The sequence below is a fragment of the Stereum hirsutum genome (genome assembly GCF_000264905.1).
Source record: "Stereum hirsutum FP-91666 SS1 unplaced genomic scaffold STEHIscaffold_12, whole genome shotgun sequence".
NCBI lineage: Eukaryota > Fungi > Basidiomycota > Agaricomycetes > Russulales > Stereaceae > Stereum > Stereum hirsutum.
In genome coordinates, this window is record NW_006763142.1 from 991,035 (window position 1) to 1,007,048 (window position 16,014).

The 16,014-nt window shown below is 53.6% G+C and overlaps 4 protein-coding genes and 1 non-coding gene across 5 annotated transcripts; 3 read left to right on the top strand and 2 right to left on the bottom strand.

Annotated features, from left to right (window-relative positions):
• Window positions 1-484: 484 nt before the first annotated feature.
• On the bottom strand, window positions 485-2,143 carry STEHIDRAFT_159571 (FAD/NAD-P-binding domain-containing protein; the record flags this gene model as incomplete). The annotated part of the gene is made up of 6 exons (XM_007307002.1): window positions 485-961; window positions 1,040-1,158; window positions 1,226-1,397; window positions 1,458-1,716; window positions 1,792-1,913; window positions 1,994-2,143. The coding sequence occupies 6 exons, from the start codon at window positions 2,141-2,143 to the stop codon at window positions 485-487; spliced, it is 1,299 nt and encodes a 432-aa protein (XP_007307064.1).
• A 658-nt stretch (window positions 2,144-2,801) lies between these two features.
• On the top strand, window positions 2,802-3,838 carry STEHIDRAFT_61915 (acyl-CoA N-acyltransferase; the record flags this gene model as incomplete). The annotated part of the gene is made up of 2 exons (XM_007306699.1): window positions 2,802-2,866; window positions 2,932-3,838. The coding sequence occupies 2 exons, from the start codon at window positions 2,802-2,804 to the stop codon at window positions 3,836-3,838; spliced, it is 972 nt and encodes a 323-aa protein (XP_007306761.1).
• A 1,012-nt stretch (window positions 3,839-4,850) lies between these two features.
• STEHIDRAFT_159573 (xylose isomerase-like protein) lies at window positions 4,851-6,437 on the top strand (the record flags this gene model as incomplete). Its single annotated transcript, XM_007307003.1, has 7 exons — window positions 4,851-5,143; window positions 5,211-5,295; window positions 5,389-5,519; window positions 5,580-5,612; window positions 5,674-5,759; window positions 5,828-6,234; window positions 6,321-6,437. 7 exons carry the CDS (start codon window positions 4,851-4,853, stop codon window positions 6,435-6,437), a joined length of 1,152 nt encoding a protein of 383 aa, XP_007307065.1.
• A 253-nt stretch (window positions 6,438-6,690) lies between these two features.
• STEHIDRAFT_t208 lies at window positions 6,691-6,792 on the top strand. The gene has a single exon. It is a non-coding gene; the product is annotated as a tRNA-Met (tRNA).
• A 4,235-nt stretch (window positions 6,793-11,027) lies between these two features.
• STEHIDRAFT_101030 (glycoside hydrolase family 16 protein) lies at window positions 11,028-12,816 on the bottom strand (the record flags this gene model as incomplete). The annotated part of the gene is made up of 5 exons (XM_007307004.1): window positions 11,028-11,233; window positions 11,468-11,596; window positions 11,769-12,003; window positions 12,104-12,479; window positions 12,539-12,816. The coding sequence occupies 5 exons, from the start codon at window positions 12,814-12,816 to the stop codon at window positions 11,028-11,030; spliced, it is 1,224 nt and encodes a 407-aa protein (XP_007307066.1).
• Between the last annotated feature and the right edge of the window lie 3,198 nt (window positions 12,817-16,014).

A 16,014-nucleotide genomic window follows, 5' to 3' on the forward strand; every position in this document is an offset into this window, starting at 1 on the left:
CTTACTCCTGTCGTCATCGTCCGTCCACACGTCTCTCGCCCAGATCTATGCCTGTGTTACCTATCGTACCGTTCACCGCATATGCAGACTTCGTTTTTAAAATGAAACCCAATGCTTGTCCAATGATATTGATTCGCAGCGCCTGCCGAGATGTTGGCCCTCCCTTTTGTTCCGGGTGCATCTCCTGATTATTACTATGTACTCGATTATGCTCAGCGATTGATGATGATACTCATCTATATTCAGGTAATATCGGGGAGGAAGTAAGAACGTGCCCCGGTACTTCGACCGTTTGTTTTCAACAAACTCTACATACCCAATATATATTACTTCTTGTTCCCTCAACACGCTTTGCCAATCTATCCAACTTGATCGGCATTCCTCTCTTGAAAGCCCCGCCTCCGCCTTCTCCTTACCGCTCACAGCCTTCATCAGCCCCTGCCACATCTCAATTGCCTTGGACTTGAACCCGCTTACTCCCTATTTACTCCAAAGCCTCCGAGAACGCCTGATGCACATCATGCTCGTGCAGCCACCTAACCGACTTCTTCTCCCTCGCCCACTCCTGAATCTTCTCTTCACTCCAACTCCTACTCTCCCCAGGCCTGTTCGCGCTGGCCCTTCTCGAGTTCCTCACAAATTCCATGACATGTTCAATGTGCGCCATTCTTGTCTCCTTATAAATTTCCAGGGATTGGGCCAGTCTTTCCTTCCTATCGCTTGCAGTGGCAGAAGGATCGGTAGCGTTTAAGTGAGATAAGGAAAGGTAGAGAGCTCGAGCATCGTCTATGGCGAGACTTCCTCCCGAGGCGTATGCACCGCCAAGAGGGTGGAAGGAATCGCCGATGAGGAGGATGCGTCCGGCGTGAGTTGGTTGGGGGGCGTAGTCTGCGGCCCAGGATTCGTAGGCTTGGATCGAGGGAGTGCGGGCGAGGATGGCGCGAATGTGGGGATGCCAGTCCTGTAATGGTCATGGCCATTCGAAAGTGGGTGGTCAGATACGTTTGGAGGATTGGAAGATGAGAGCTCAGCGGGATACCTTGTAGTAAGAGCGGAAAGTATCCAGGTCGGACTCTTCGTTCCAGATGAGTGTCTTGTCTGGGTCTCGTTTGTCAGGGTCGACATAAGTCATTCCGACCACAGTGAAGGTCCCCTTGCCTGACGAAAGAGCGAAAGACGAATCTTAGTCCACAAGAGATTGAGCCGAGAGCGAAAATTATCGTACCCATAGCGGAGGAAAAGAAATGGTTGTCAGGACCAATGACGTGGATTGAATCACCTATGTCCGGTGTCTCTTCCCGGAGATCGTCGAGCAGGGATATAGGAAAGACGCCACGGAGCACAATTTGGCCGGTGAAGGTGAGTGCAAAGGTTGGATCGTAGGTTTGTCGCACGATCTATCGAGAATAAGCCGGTGAGTCAGGTTTCTCGCGATTGTGGAGATGGAAGGTACTGACCGACTTCAGGCCATCAGCGCCAACAACTAAATCCGCCTTGAACTCTTCGCCATCTTGAAATCGTAGAGTTGCACCTTCTTCGTCCACGTCAAGGCCGACAAGACGCTTCTTGAGATGTAGATGGACGACTTCAGGGCGGATGTTCTCTATGAGGGCGGCGAGGAGGTGTGGTCGGTAGAACCTAGCGGTATGGTGCAGTGGGTTGGTTACCCCGGGGCCAAAAGTATCTTTGGTGAGGACTTCGAAGGATTTCCAATGGCTGTGACAATCGAATAGTCCTCAGTACGATAGACATGGATAATATGGGTAATATATTTGATTGAGAGTAGCATACCGATACAACATAGGGAACCCATGTGTACTTCGAAATGCCAGATCGTCCGTAAGAGCACTCAGGGCACCGACCTCTTCCAAGCCGCGCATCCCATTAGGCCCGAGTGCGATGGAGGCTCCAACCTGTAGAACCGGTAGTCGGATTATATTTGGCACAGGGTCAGTCAGAGCGAATGTACTGATTGCATGATTGAAACACGAACCTCACGGAAGGCGGTGGCTTGCTCAAAAACATGGATCTGTACATTTGGAAGGCGTTGAAGAGTGACTGCAGCACTGAGGCCTGCGATGCCACCGCCACAGATTGCGATCACCAATGGAGTCGCCGTAGGAGGAAGGCTCGAATCCGGCATGTTGCTTCAAAACCGTCTATGGTATAGCGAAGCAGGATCAACGCTTTCAAAGCCTAGAAGACGGGTTCCAGCTGAAGAAAGATGCAGAATATTGGAGAGTCTGTATAACCCTCTCTTATAAGGACCTCAGTATCATCGGAGACGGTGCGTCTATTTGAACAGTCGAGAGCTGAATTGGTCAAATGGCGCGATTGGGGGTTCCGTTGATAAGCAGGAACCTGGGAGCGGTATTCAGCAGGTTGAAAGCCCGTACACTCATCAGGCTCTGAAGGCCAAAAAAACGCTGAGAAAATCGATCTTTCTTCAATATTGTCGACGGTGCACGGTATGCCATGAAGGTCGGTGACTTTGTGTAGTCGTGAAAAAGATCAGAGACAGGTCTCTACAAGAAACGTGTGGTTAGATCCGAACGGTGGAAAGGCATGTAAGATAAGATAATCAAGTGGCGATCATGACGTTCAGCATCGCCGCACGCTTGCTCTCACCCGCCACCCACAATAAACGCATCAACCCCGCGGTACACATTAGCTAGGACACAATGACCGAAACAGGGCTTCCAGAGGGCTTGTTTTACGACTTATTGGGGTTCGAGGATCTGCAAACGGCTCACAACATCGAGGTAGCAGGTCAGTTTCTCTCCTAGTCTCATCGTGCGCAAATGCTGATACCCACTTTCTGGTCAGGATTTCCTTCAGACGAGGCTGCTTCTCTCGAATCGTTCCGGTTTGCGTTTTTATCTTATCTTTATAGTCAGTTTGCCACACCGCTGATACATTCCGCCCATGAAGTTACCGACAAGCCCAGGCTCCTACCCTTTTCCTTGGAGCTTTCCTGCCCACATCGATGGGCTCAATCGACCCTTCCCGAACACTCATAGGCTATGTCAACTCCACACTCTCGCCATCTCCCACATTGACGCACACATCTATGTCCCAACATGTGTCCTCACCGGATGCCACATCCGTCTGCGTCCACGGCGTTTGCGTGCACCCAAAGTGGAGGAAGCGCGGTATCGCCACTGCGTTGATTCGTGAGTACCTCAAGCGCATCCGGGCAGAGTCAGTTCAGAAACGCAAAGAAGGCGGTGGAGGTTACGAGAGAGTGTTGTTGATCACACATGAAGAATTGAGACCGCTGTATGAGGGTGCTGGGTTTGAGTGGGTAGGCAGGAGCGAGGTCAGACATGGAAGTCAACCGTGGTTCGAAATGCGATATCTCCTGCCTATATCACCATCCGATGCTGCATCTTCTTCCAAGCCAGACTCACAGACACTGACCGGCCTCGAACCGCTCGCTGCTTCCGTTTCGTCTGCTACATCTTCTACGATTACCGCCACCGCCCCTTCGACCAAACCTGCACCCGAGATCTCAGAACAAGCACAACTCACACAGACGCAAATTCCCCCGGGACTGTGGGAAGCCCTGCAGTCTCAGTCTGCGGGTGGCCCGGGAGTCGGAGGGAGGCAGAGGCCGAAGGGGAAGCTGCTGGCCAGCCTCAAAGGCGGTCTCGATGAGGTCTCGATGGAGAAGGGTGGAGAGAAGTGGAATTCGTGTGATTTGGTGTGTCCGAGAGAGGGGTGTGGTAGTATCATACTAAAGTCCGCTGTGGCTAAGGTCGTGGAAGGAGAAAGTGTCCAGGTGATTCCTCTCCTGCTGATTTCTCTCCTATCGTCGAGTACCTTGATTGCTGATTGATACCTCTCTTTTTTGGGTAATGCTGCGCTATTTCGTTGGCTTGCTATACCTTCCCTAACACACGGCACAGATGGAACCACCTGAACGCTCTCAACCACTCCTCCCCGCTCTTCCCACACCACCCACCACAACCTTCTGGTGGCACATCGGACCAGGCGCGAGTCCGATGTCCTTCGAGAATGTCGGGTTCTCCAAGGCCGTCAACTCCGGTGCGTACATATCCATCACTTTGTCCATTTTCGTAGTCCTCATCCAAAGCAATCTTTACTTGTGGTAGCCGCAGAAAAGCCTATGAAGCTCCTTGCATGTGCTGAATGTGATCTGGGACCAGTGGGATGGTGCTACGTAGGCGGAGACGAATACCACCTCGCTGCCGGAAGAGTCGGGTATCGGGTCTAGTCAATTATTGAACATAGAGCCATCGTATCGAGTTGATACTGGTGTACCGACGTCGGCACACAGTCGCGTGCGCCGCGAGTACTGAAACAAAATGTCATCTCTGTAGGAGGGCGGGGAGTATCTGGGGCAGAATGATATAAATATGTGCCAGATATAAAACATAAACTACCTAGTGTCCGCAAAACACAGCCGTTCATGTCGAGTCCAAAGAGCTTGCTGGACACGAAACGGCACGGCGCTACGACCAGCTGAGCCACGGCGAACGCCGCGTGGGCCACCTTCCGATCGGACACAGGCCTCTGCGCGACTTGTCGTTGTTGTTCTGACTTGGACTTGCTTCACCACGAATTCTCACTAGCTTTCGGATGCTTCTGCTTCTTTTACCTACCAGAGCGGTATTCCATTCTCCGAGGCTTGCCATGCATAATTGAGCTGAGCTGGTCGCGAAAGGATCATACACGGTTCAACTCAGACACGGTCATAGGGATCATGTATGACGCAGCGTTCCACAGCTGCCTTCGCGATATAAAGCTCGTCAATCTTTGCTAGTCTGGTGCCCCCACCCACCAAGAGCCTGAAAAGCCTACATAAAATCTTCCGCCAGCAGTCGAACATGTCTTCCTCGTCATCGCTCTCCCAGATTCCTCGCAGCTACGCGACCGCCTCCGCTGGAATGCATCCTACGCACACATTGCCTCTGAAACTGCAGGCCATCGCAGACGCAGGGTTCAAATACACAGAGATAGCATTCCCTGATCTAGAGGCGCTTGCATCATTTACTTTCAACGGCGAGTACAAGCAGCTTGACGAGAAGGGCGAGGGAGATGTGAGCAAATTGGTGGACACGGCGATTGAGGTGAATAAGATCTGCGGAAGCTTGGGTTTGAAGGTGCTCAGTGTCATGCCGTGAGTCTTCTTGTCTTAGTTTACGGTTGTGTTGCGGCCGGTTGACGCGATGTGGACGATGGTACAGTTTCCCGCAATTTGAGGGCTACACTGACCCGAGAAAGAAGGAGAATAGTTTGAACAGGGCCTGGACTATGTTCAAGGTCCTACATGTAAGCCCGGTCATTTCTATGATATATGCCTTCCTCCACACCGCTCAACTGGTGATGCGGCGTTCATCTCCTGTGGCGGTGGTGCAACAATAGGGTCTCGGATGTGACATGCTCCAGGTCGGCTCGACCAACGACCCGTCGACAAGCGGAGATTACGACGTCATAGTTGAAGGCCTACGAGAGCTGGCGGACGAAGCAGCCAAACAAAACCCGCCGATTAAGATGTAAGGTTCTGACCTCAGTCCTGTTTTCTCACTCACTCACTTCGCTTAACCATATAATAGTGCGTATGAAATGTGGGCCTGGGGCGTCCATGCGTCAGTAAACCATCACACTATGTATCCGGTTCAACTAACTGAGTACTGATACTTATTTCAGGAATTCATGGGAACACACCTGGGACATCTGCAAGCGTGTCGACAGGTCTAACTTCGGCCTTTGCCTCGACACCTTCCAAATCTCCGGTTTGCCGTTTACCATGATAATCTCATATTATTCTAGCTACTAAATCCAGACGGATTGTTCATCACAGCTATCTACTATGCCTCGAAACTCTCCAACAATCTTTCTACTCCCTATCCTCTCCCACCACTCCCTGCACCCTCCCTTGCCGACTCTCTCACCTCACTCGCGGACACACTCAAGCCCCACATTGACAAGATCTTCTATCTGCAAATCTCCGATGCTGCATTCCCCCCTGCATCGTCCGCTTTCTCTATGCCTCCGTCTACTGGTATGCACGAGCTCAATGCTGTCGAGAGAGCTGCAAAGGAGAAGGATGTCCATGTGCTTTATGCATGGTCTGATTCGTGGAGGCCTTTGCCGTTCCATAAGCAGGTGAGGCCAGATGCTGAGGGGATCAGGGAGGGAATTTTGCCGGTCCTGGATATATGTAGAGCAGTGTTGAGAACAGGATGGAGGGGGCCTTGGAGTTATGAGGTTTGTCTTCTTTTGATTGTTCTTGTGTCTGTTGCGTGAGAGGGATAGTTATGCTCAGTGCTGACGTTGGTGCTTGGGTAATGCAGGTATTCTATGCAGACAGTCAATCAAAAGAAGACCCGGACATACCGAGAAGGTGGACAGAAGATGCAATGAAGGCTCATGAGCTGATCTTGGAAGCTCTGCAGAATGAGGGATTCTGAAGAGTCTCGGAATCTATGAGTATACAAGTCTTCCATCATTGTAGTATCATATGATTAGGGCTCAGAGCACCCACTATAATTCAATTCAAGACTTTGACATTAGATCATGGCATGGTTTCTATAGAAGGTGCATAACATGGAAAACCATCTACCTGAATATTATGGGCCATGGTCGAATGATACAAGGCAGAGGCACTCTCAAATAGCACAACAATAGACCCGAATTGAACTACTCTGTTACAATGCTATACATGCCTTCGTGGCTCAGCTGGTTAGAGCGCCGGTCTCATATTAGTATGAGTAATCAATTGATTACCTAATCCGGAGATCTCCAGTTCGATCCTGGACGAGGGCAGTCTTTTGCTGATCACTAGTCCGGTCCTGGTTGAGGGCAATTTTTGGACGAAATCACCAGTTCGATCCTGGTTGGGGGCAGTCAATTGATTAAATCACCAGTTCGACCCTGGTTGAGGGCAATCTTTTGATGTTCGGTCCTGGTTCAGGGCAATTTTTGGATTGAAATCACCAGTTCGACCCTGGTCGGGGGCAGTCTTTTGTTGCGCTGGCCCTTCTCCTCCTTTAATGCAAGTTTGAAGCAATTGGGAGGGCGGCGGATCCAGAGAGGGAAGAACAAAGGTGACGCCACCCGCTGAGCCGCGCGCGCGAACGGTGGGTGTCGCTTCGATTCTGACTATGACGCGTGCCACTTTTTCGTCTCCTCCTGCATCCACCAACTATCCACCACTATCGTGCCCACGGCCACTGTATCCTGTTACAGGAACTTTGTTCTTTCAGTCGACGTTGCTATTTCGAGCCGTACGCTAGTATTCTCACCGCTTCTTTGACGACACACTCGCAACACTTAGAGGTCTACTCCGATTGGAGCCCGGCTATGCTCCAGAGTCTTGTCTTTCATCACTGTTCAGAATCTTGTGGGCCTCGTAATGCTTCTGATGTTGACGACCTCGCAAGAGCATCGACCGACTCCCCTCTTCCGCCGATATCGCTGCTTGTTTCATGTTGAACACCGGCCTTGTGGGAGTGCAGTGACTCGCCTTCGAGGGCCACAGTGTACCACCCTTCCTAGCCTTGGCGAGCTCTGTATTGCGTTGTGGTACACGGTTTGGGCACAAAGGCACGCTCTCAGCATCACACCAACAACGCAACGATCATCTCAGGCCCTTCCGCCACACTAGGGGTTTTATGATACGGCCCCAGAGCTCATTTCTGTCTGGACAGAGAATGCTCCACCTCGAGCGCCGGCCCCGCATATGACGAAGGCAGCAGCAGCCGGCATATTCCGCCTCGAGCTCTCGGATGCTGCTGAAGGTGCTACAGCATATCTTCGTTTCAAACAACTTTATGTCGGGCTTTGGAAGCACGATTAGATACCATCCCGAGAGTTGTACGAGAAAAAATGGCAATAAATAAAGAGCGGACAAGACGCAGAGGCTGCGCGAAGTCTCTCGTGGGAGAATGGAACCGGGAGCCACCTCGATCTCTGGGCTCATAAAACTCTGTCCTCAGGTCGTCGAAGCGCCCGTATCATAAAACCTCTACTCTATCTAACAATACGGAGTACGTTACCCGCCAGTCTCCGTCTATTCGATATCCCTGACCCTGACCACACTCACCGGTCACCGTCGGGTGTCCCGACTTGTAGCACGATCCATCTCGCGCCTTCGGGGTCCTCCCCAGCTCGAACGAATCACGTCCATGCATCTATATGTGCTCGCGAGGTATGAGAACCTCCCTCCGGCGATGTGATCCCCGAAACCCGTTGTACAGTGGGAGGCGACCGAGCTCTAGCATATCACCTCACGCCTGGTCTGCGGTATGTTTTTGCCGTTGGGAGTCCGTGTCCGTGTCGCTCTGTGCATGTTAGTGGTAGGGCACAGTGAGCGAACCGAAGAGGACACAAGAGGACACACGGGTATGGCGAGTGATATCCTGTCTAGTAACCGTCCGGGGAGAAGCTCATGTTCGGTCACGGAAGAGTTCTCGGTCGGACCTGCGCCACGGATGGATGCTATTCTTCGGTAGGCGGAGGTGGTGAACAGTACTATGTAAGCGAGACCGAAGGTTCGTGTGGACGCTAATTCCGGAAGACAACTCGAGCCTCCTGCTGTCACGATCCATACCTATCGCGCACCCCGCATAACCCCACCCTTCCCTCCACCCGTTCTCCGGCTTGACCCCACCTCATTCACCCACGAAACGCAAGAATTCAACTCCTCCACCGCCACCGCCACCATCGATCTCTAAGCACAGCCCACATACCCCACTTCCCCACTCCGACTCGTCGACATCGTACCATTTCCCTATCCCCGACTGGACTACTTATCTCAACATTCCTCGCCTTCCACTCCATGACACGACCGCAAAACGACTCGCTGTGGATTGCTAGCCGCCCCATCGCTTGCTTTATCCTTGTCAACTCTGTCAGTACTCGGCCCTCACGACGAACCGTTTGTTCTACAGACTGTGAACTGAGGACCGCAAACTGAGAACTCACCAGCACCCGTTCTTCTCAAACTTCAGTCCCAAGCACCGCCTACATATCCCTACTCCGACTCTTCAACATCGTAGCATTCTCCCATCCGCAACTGGACTATCCCAATCTTCCTCGCTTTCGACTCCATGGTACGGCCGCAAGCAAAAGTCCCGCTGTGGACCTCAGCATCCACCGTTCAACAAGCACCCGCTTCATCCGTGTAAACTCCGTTGGGACTCGAGACTTATTATCGTCTGAGGTTTCACCTTTCCTCTGCTGTATCCTTCTACGGTTCCTTTTCCTATATGGGCTGTGCACTGTACTGTGGTGCTATACGCCCCCTATAGAGACGTTTCGGAATGGTGAAATTCGCCATTGGAGCGCCCGCCAAAGTGGGGCGGTCACGGGCCAAACCGAATGGTGAATTTCTCCATTCCGCAACGTCTCTTATATCCGCGTACCTCTTATCGTGTATGTGTGTAGGCATGTACGACAAAACATGTCCTTTAATCTAATTATAATTCCGATTGAAGTGTCCTGTACCGTTATCCATTGACCGTCGATCGTCGCGTCCGCGCAAACAGACGGCTCGGAAGATGCATGTATCAATGTATGTATGTCTGCCAGTCGATCATTCCCGACTTGTCCGTTTCTCTGTTCAATTGATCGTCACTTCGCCACCGTGACTTCGCCGTTTTCTTCGCCATTCGCTTCCTCGATTGGCCACCTCATTGGCTTGACGATCGTACGTATCAACGTATCAGTGTATCAGTGTAATGCATGCATGGATATATGACAACATCTTTTCGAGTATCGAGTATCGGTTATAACTAACTAACTAAGTAAAAGAGCGGGGGGATAATAAAGTGTGTGTGTGTGTGTGTGGGAGCACGCGCGCGAAAAGAGTGAGCGGCGAGCAATAAGTGAGCTAGCGAACGAGCGCAAGCGCAAGCGATAGTGAGTGTGAGTGTGAGTGTGAGCGATAGTGAGTGTGATCAACAGTAAGCGAGAGTGTGATCGAGCGAGCAAGAAAGAGAGCGAGAGATTTGGGAGAGAGAGCAAGAAAGAGACAGGAGAGAGAGAGAGAGGGAGAGGGAGAGAGAGAGAGAGGGAAGAAAGTCTAAGAGTTTTCAAGTCCGTTTGTCTGATATACGTATGCATGTATATGTACACCCGTCTTCATCGTTCGTCTTCGTCTTCGCCCCGTCACTACACCATAGCCAACACCAAGCACGACCGACCGACGCAACCACGACGCACGTACGCACGCACGGGCAACGGCACTGGCAAAAGAAAGAAAAGAGAACGGACAAGGGAAGAAATGGCACAGACGAAGATAAGACAGTGTGGTGGTGATGGCAGTGACAACGGCAGTAATAGAGGAGGTGGTGGTAATATCAACGAACGTCCATATCAGAGTCCAAGTCCGTTCAATATCATCGGTTCCAGTCCATCTAGGGCCCTCTATCGTACGTGTACGTGACTATATCGGCGGCGGCGGCGGGGGCGAGTGGGGGTGATGGAGGAGGAGGTAGCAGTAGAGGAGAGAGGAGAGGAGGTGATGATGTCAAACAAACAGCCAACAAACGCCAAGCAACGCGCAACAAACAAGCAACAAGCAACAGAGAAAAGAGACCACGAAGGGGAATAATACCAAGCAACAAACAGGGATCAAAGGGGAATGAATAGACGAACAAGAACGGACAACTATACCACGCGCGATAAACAGTATAAAGGTGGGACGGTGGAACGGCGGGGCACGAAACGAACGAGCGAACGAACGAAGTAAGGCAAGAGAAGAGAGACGGGCAAGCCCACGCGGCGACGTACGTACGTGGGTGAAACGAGCAAGGCGAAACGAGCAAGTGACGGAGGGGAGAACGAGGAGGGCATCGACGTATATTCGAATGCGAGTCAGACGGCGACGAAAGACGAAACGAAAGACGAGACGGAGACGAGTTCGAGGGTATGTCATGCGGGGTATAAGCATAAGCAGGAACGACCAACGACGACGACGAGCGCGCGCGCGTGTATGCGAACAGTTCTGTCCCACCCACAAACGACGAGCGAGTGAGTGCACAACCCAACCCGCCCATCTAACACAAACTCCACATATCCACACTAGCGATCCTAAACGCCCTCGAATCATCATCGTCGCTCCACGTCGCGCTCCACGTGCTCTGCTGCTCCGCGAAATCCGTCATGGCCGTGATGGACGAATCGTACCAGGGCTTGTCGCCCGTCGCGTCTGGGAACCAGCCCGTCGTGCCGCCGACGGCGAGGTCGAGGACGAGGTAGAAGTCTAGGTGAGGTGGGTGGGGGAGGGGAGGGAGAGAGGATATCAGCGTGTGTTCGTTCGGTGTTCGACGGAAGAAAAAGTGAAGTGGAAGGATGAAGCAAGTACGGCAGGATGAAGTGGAACGGCGAGACAAAGTACGGCAGGATGAAGTGGAACGGTGAGGCAAGTAGGCCAGGATATTATAACAGCAAGGAGCGAAGGAAGATGAAAGCGACTAGTTGAAAGGCGAACACTCACTCTGATCAAACGGCGCCGCATTCGTCCCATTGCTCCAAATATCCTGCACCACGACCTCGATCCCGCTCGTCCCATTCGTCGCCGTCGTCGGGAAATCGCCGCGTTCCCAGAACGATTTGCCGCCGCTGCCTGTCATCTATATATCCGCACACATAGTCAGCTTCTACTCCAACCAACTTATCGCCACCACTCGAACTCGGAACACAACACGAAACGGAGAGGGACTCGGAACAGGAAGGAGGAGGATGGAGGAGGATAGGAGACTAGAAGGGAGGCTAGAAGGGAGGTAGAATGGGAAGACAAACCTTAAGCGCCAACATAGCAGTCAACCTCGAATCCACATAACTCTTAATAAAATTCTCCGTCCACTCGATCGTATACGTATGAAAGCCCTGATCGTAGCTTGTCTGTTTCACGTTCTGCCACCCGTAGCTCTTCGCGAGCAGGTTCGAGAGCGGTCCGTAGGTGAGGATGGAGCGGACGTAGTTTGAGCCTTGGGCGGTGTAGGAGGGTCCGTTGCCGCGGGCTTGCATGATCTGTTGCACCACACCGGGGGGCGTCAGCATCTGTCAAAAAGGCGAGGGAAAGGCAAGGCAAGGAAAGGGAGGGAGGGAAGGAGGGAAGAAGGAGACTAACATCGATCTGCCCACTCAAATACCCATCCCCATAAACATTCTCAACCGGCAACATCGTAATACTAGGCCACAACCAATCCCCCAACGGCAACTTCGCCTTCACCGTCACCTTCCCATACTTAATACTATAACTGCTTTTCGTGGTAATCCTCGCGCTCTGCACGGGCTGCACCACCGTGTCCGTCGACGAATCGGACGTGACGGAACAGGCGGTGGTGTTGTCCGTGGTACAGGCGTCGCCGAGATCGAAGGTGTAGCCGTCGAAGACGGAGTCGGAGCCGATGGAGTCCGAGGTGAGGGTTGGCATTATGTAGAGTTGGTTGTTTTTGAGGTAGAGGTTCGAGTCGGAGGCGGTCGCCATTTGGAAGACTCCGTTCCTATACACGCACGGCTCGTCAGCATCAAGATACTTCCATGCGGACGGAGAGAGACATACCCGAATCCACCAAGCTCGACGTCCCTCGCCCACGTCCCTCCCGAGTCGACATCCAAACTCGAAAAGTCATCCGAAAAAACCGAACAAAGCTGACTATCCGGAATCATCTCCTCCCCAGCGGCAACCCAGCCCCTCCAAATAATAACCCCACTGATCCCCAACCCCAGAATCAAACACAAAAGCACCGCCCACCAACTGAGCCGTCCCCTCGTATCCTTTTCTTTCAACCACGGCTTATCCTCCCTCGACAGTTTCTCGTCCAACAGCGTCGAGTTCATAGGCGCCTTAGGCTTCGCGAGCGCGAGGTTTGTCATCGACCCGCCGGCGGGCGAGCCGGGCAGAGCGGGATACGAGCCCATATACGCATGTTGGGGCGGGACCCAGCTCGACGGGCGAGAAGCGGGCGAGAGGAAAGGAGCACGGAAGGACGACGCGGCGGAGGACATGCGACCTGATTCGCCGGGCAGGCCCGTGGACGAACCATGTGGGGAACCATAACCACCGCCTCCACCGCCAGCCATGAACGGAGCGTAAGGTCTCCCACCGAGATCGCGGTCGAAATCGACGTCGAAGGAGGAGGCGTCGCCTGACATTCTTCCGCCGGCGCTGTAGGGCGTGGCCATGGTCATCGAGCGCTGTTGCTGGTGCTGGCTCTGGCTCATGCTACCGACTGCTGCGCCGGCCGCAGCGTAGCCGCCGTGGGAAGAGTTGGAGGTCGAGTCCATAGGACGTCTAGAGAGGGATTCGAGGGAAGAGCGGCGAGAGGGTCGAGCCGCGCCGGGCGGGAGGTCGCCGTTGGAGTACGGGAACGGATACGCACTGGGCGGCTGCTGGCCGCCGCTCGGGCCTCTCGCGCGCGGGGACTGGACCTCGACGATGCCGGAGTTGGGGGGATAGAGCGGGGCACCCTCGGCGGAGGACGGGGATTCGAAGGGGTTAGGGATGGCTGCGTTGGCGGAGCGGAGGGATTGGGTGGCGGAGGGCGGGAAGGTTGCGGTGTTGGGGGTTTCGGACTCGAGGGCGACGGGGGCGTAGCGTGCGCCGGAGGAGCGACGGTAGTGGTGCTGCGAGCGAGGCGGACGGCCACCAGAGGTGCTCGGGTCGGCGGCACCAGGGACGGCGCCGGGGTTGTTGTTGCTGTTGTTGCCGATTTCGCGGTCGGATTCGGAGGTGGGGTCGGGAGAGGTTTCTTGGGACGACCACGAGCCGCGATCGCGAGAGGCGGCGAGGAAGTGCGGTTTGGGTGGGGAGAGGGGCGAGGAGGGACGGGAGCCGAGACGGGGAGAGACGTTGCCGTCTTCGTTGTCGCTGAAGCTCGAGCGGTGTGCCGCTTGGTTGTACCGTGGCCGCCGGTTGTAGGACATCGTGGACGGGTGGAGGGTGAGAGGAGAGGGAAAGGGAGAGGAAGGAGGTCGAGGGCAGAGCAGGCGCAGATGAAGGAAGGTGGTGGGAACCGATAACACTTTATTTTCAGCCGCTTATCGACCTCTGCCGCCCTCTCCGGGGTCCTCCTCAGCTGCTTCCCTCCAGGCACGGCCCACTTCGTCTAGACTTTTTCGCTTCGCTACCCGCCGTCGAACATAAATTGCCTGACATCTCTGACAGCCACCATTGCGTCACACTCCCTCTCCACCGCCCGTCGCCCCAATCTAAAAAAATTAAAAAGGCGGACCTACCAGAACACCTTCATCTCCGTTGAACGCCACCCCAACACCCTCGCTCGCCACTCAACCTCACCGTCCTCCGTCCTCCGCAGCGCCGCCTCATCCTATTCTTAGCCCCCGACGAAACTAGCACCTACGATAAAGTACCGTACCCAACGCCATTATAATTACACGCTGCGCGTCTGCGGCACCTCCCTCCCCGACCTTTTCTGATCCTCCCCGTCCCTCGCTCCCTCCGCGGTCCGTTCGTTCGTGTAGATGTACTGCGCAGCTGCGGTCCTGTCAATGGCGCGAAATTCGAGTCGTCGGGATTTCTCGCACTATTGGTGCACTTCACGAATGCCCACTGTGCGATTTAAACCATAGCCCCAACAATCAACAGTACAGTACAGTACAGTATCGTCGACCTCCCCCACCTTGCGCTTCCAATAAACCGTTCGTTCATTCGTACACCGTTCGCGCCACACCCCCGGTTTTCCTCCGTCCAAAGCACATCCTGGCACACCGCGGCATCCCCCCCACCGCGGCCGGCAACAGTTACAATACCACTCTTCTCGACCTCTCGACCTCTCAACCACGCAGACCCACCCGGAGCCGGAAACGCACCGGGAGGCGGGGTCGGGGACGGGCAGGGCGTGAGATGTAATTAGTGGGTAGCGAAATTACTGTAATTAGTGGTTAATGCTTTGCTCAAGCGACGACACGACGCAAGACAAGCGACGAGTATTGCATCCGTCGGGAGGGGGGATGATAGTGTCGGGATGGCCGCTGTACATGGGGCGGGGACGGGCAGAAGGTGGCGGGTGGCGGGGATGAGATAGAGATGGGCGGGGAGGATGACAGTGATGGGATGAGGATGGGGATGTCATGATGTCGAGGAGGAGCAGGAGGATCCAAGGAGGATCGTGATAGAGAGGGTAATAGTGGTTCGGTTTCAATTGATTTATTGCTTTGTCGCGCATGCTCCTTCGAGCGGGTGTCTATGGACAGTATGGACGGTTCGGGAAATTACTGAACATAACTCAATCGACGCTCAGTTCAACAAAACGTCTATAAAACAAGCCGACCGCGACGGCGAACCACAAAGACAAAGACAAGAACTGCTCAGGAACATTTCGACCCAACAGACCCCGTCGACGTCATGATCAGCCTGAGCCAGCACCGTCACACCCCTCCCTTCCTTCCTCCCTCCCTCTCTTCCTCCCTCCTTCCCTCCCTCCCTCCGAAATTCCAATACCACCACGCTAACACACTCGTCATCGTCCTCAAGCTCAACCTCGCAATTGTACGATTACGATTACGATTACGATTTGTTCGCCCTGTCTCACCCGTCGTCACGGTGCAGCATGCAGACTAGAGGAAAGACTTCGCAAGTCGAGAAGAGAGAGTCGAGAAGAGAGAAGATTAAGGCCCAGGGGCGGAGCTAGCTCGAGGGCGGGGGTGAGGGGAAAGGTTGAACTTGATAAGTGTAGTACGTATACGTTGATCATAGGGGCAGGGCAAAACTTTGAACGGTCGCACGACATCGATACGGAGGGCACGAACTATGACGACGAAGAGTCTTTATGAATCATGGCCGACGTACCCATGTAGGCTGTGTATGTTGCGATTCTGAATCTAGTACGGAAAGCTACATCCCGCCGACGCTGCCAGTGTTAGGAAAATCAAGCGCAAAAAAAAAGAAACAGAGACGTACCTCCGATGCCACAACAACAACACCTCTCCCCTCTCCCAAACAAAGAACACCCACACTGAACACCACCAGTCCGTGAAAAGTTGCTCCCCGTCCCTGTTCGAATTCATGAGCATGCA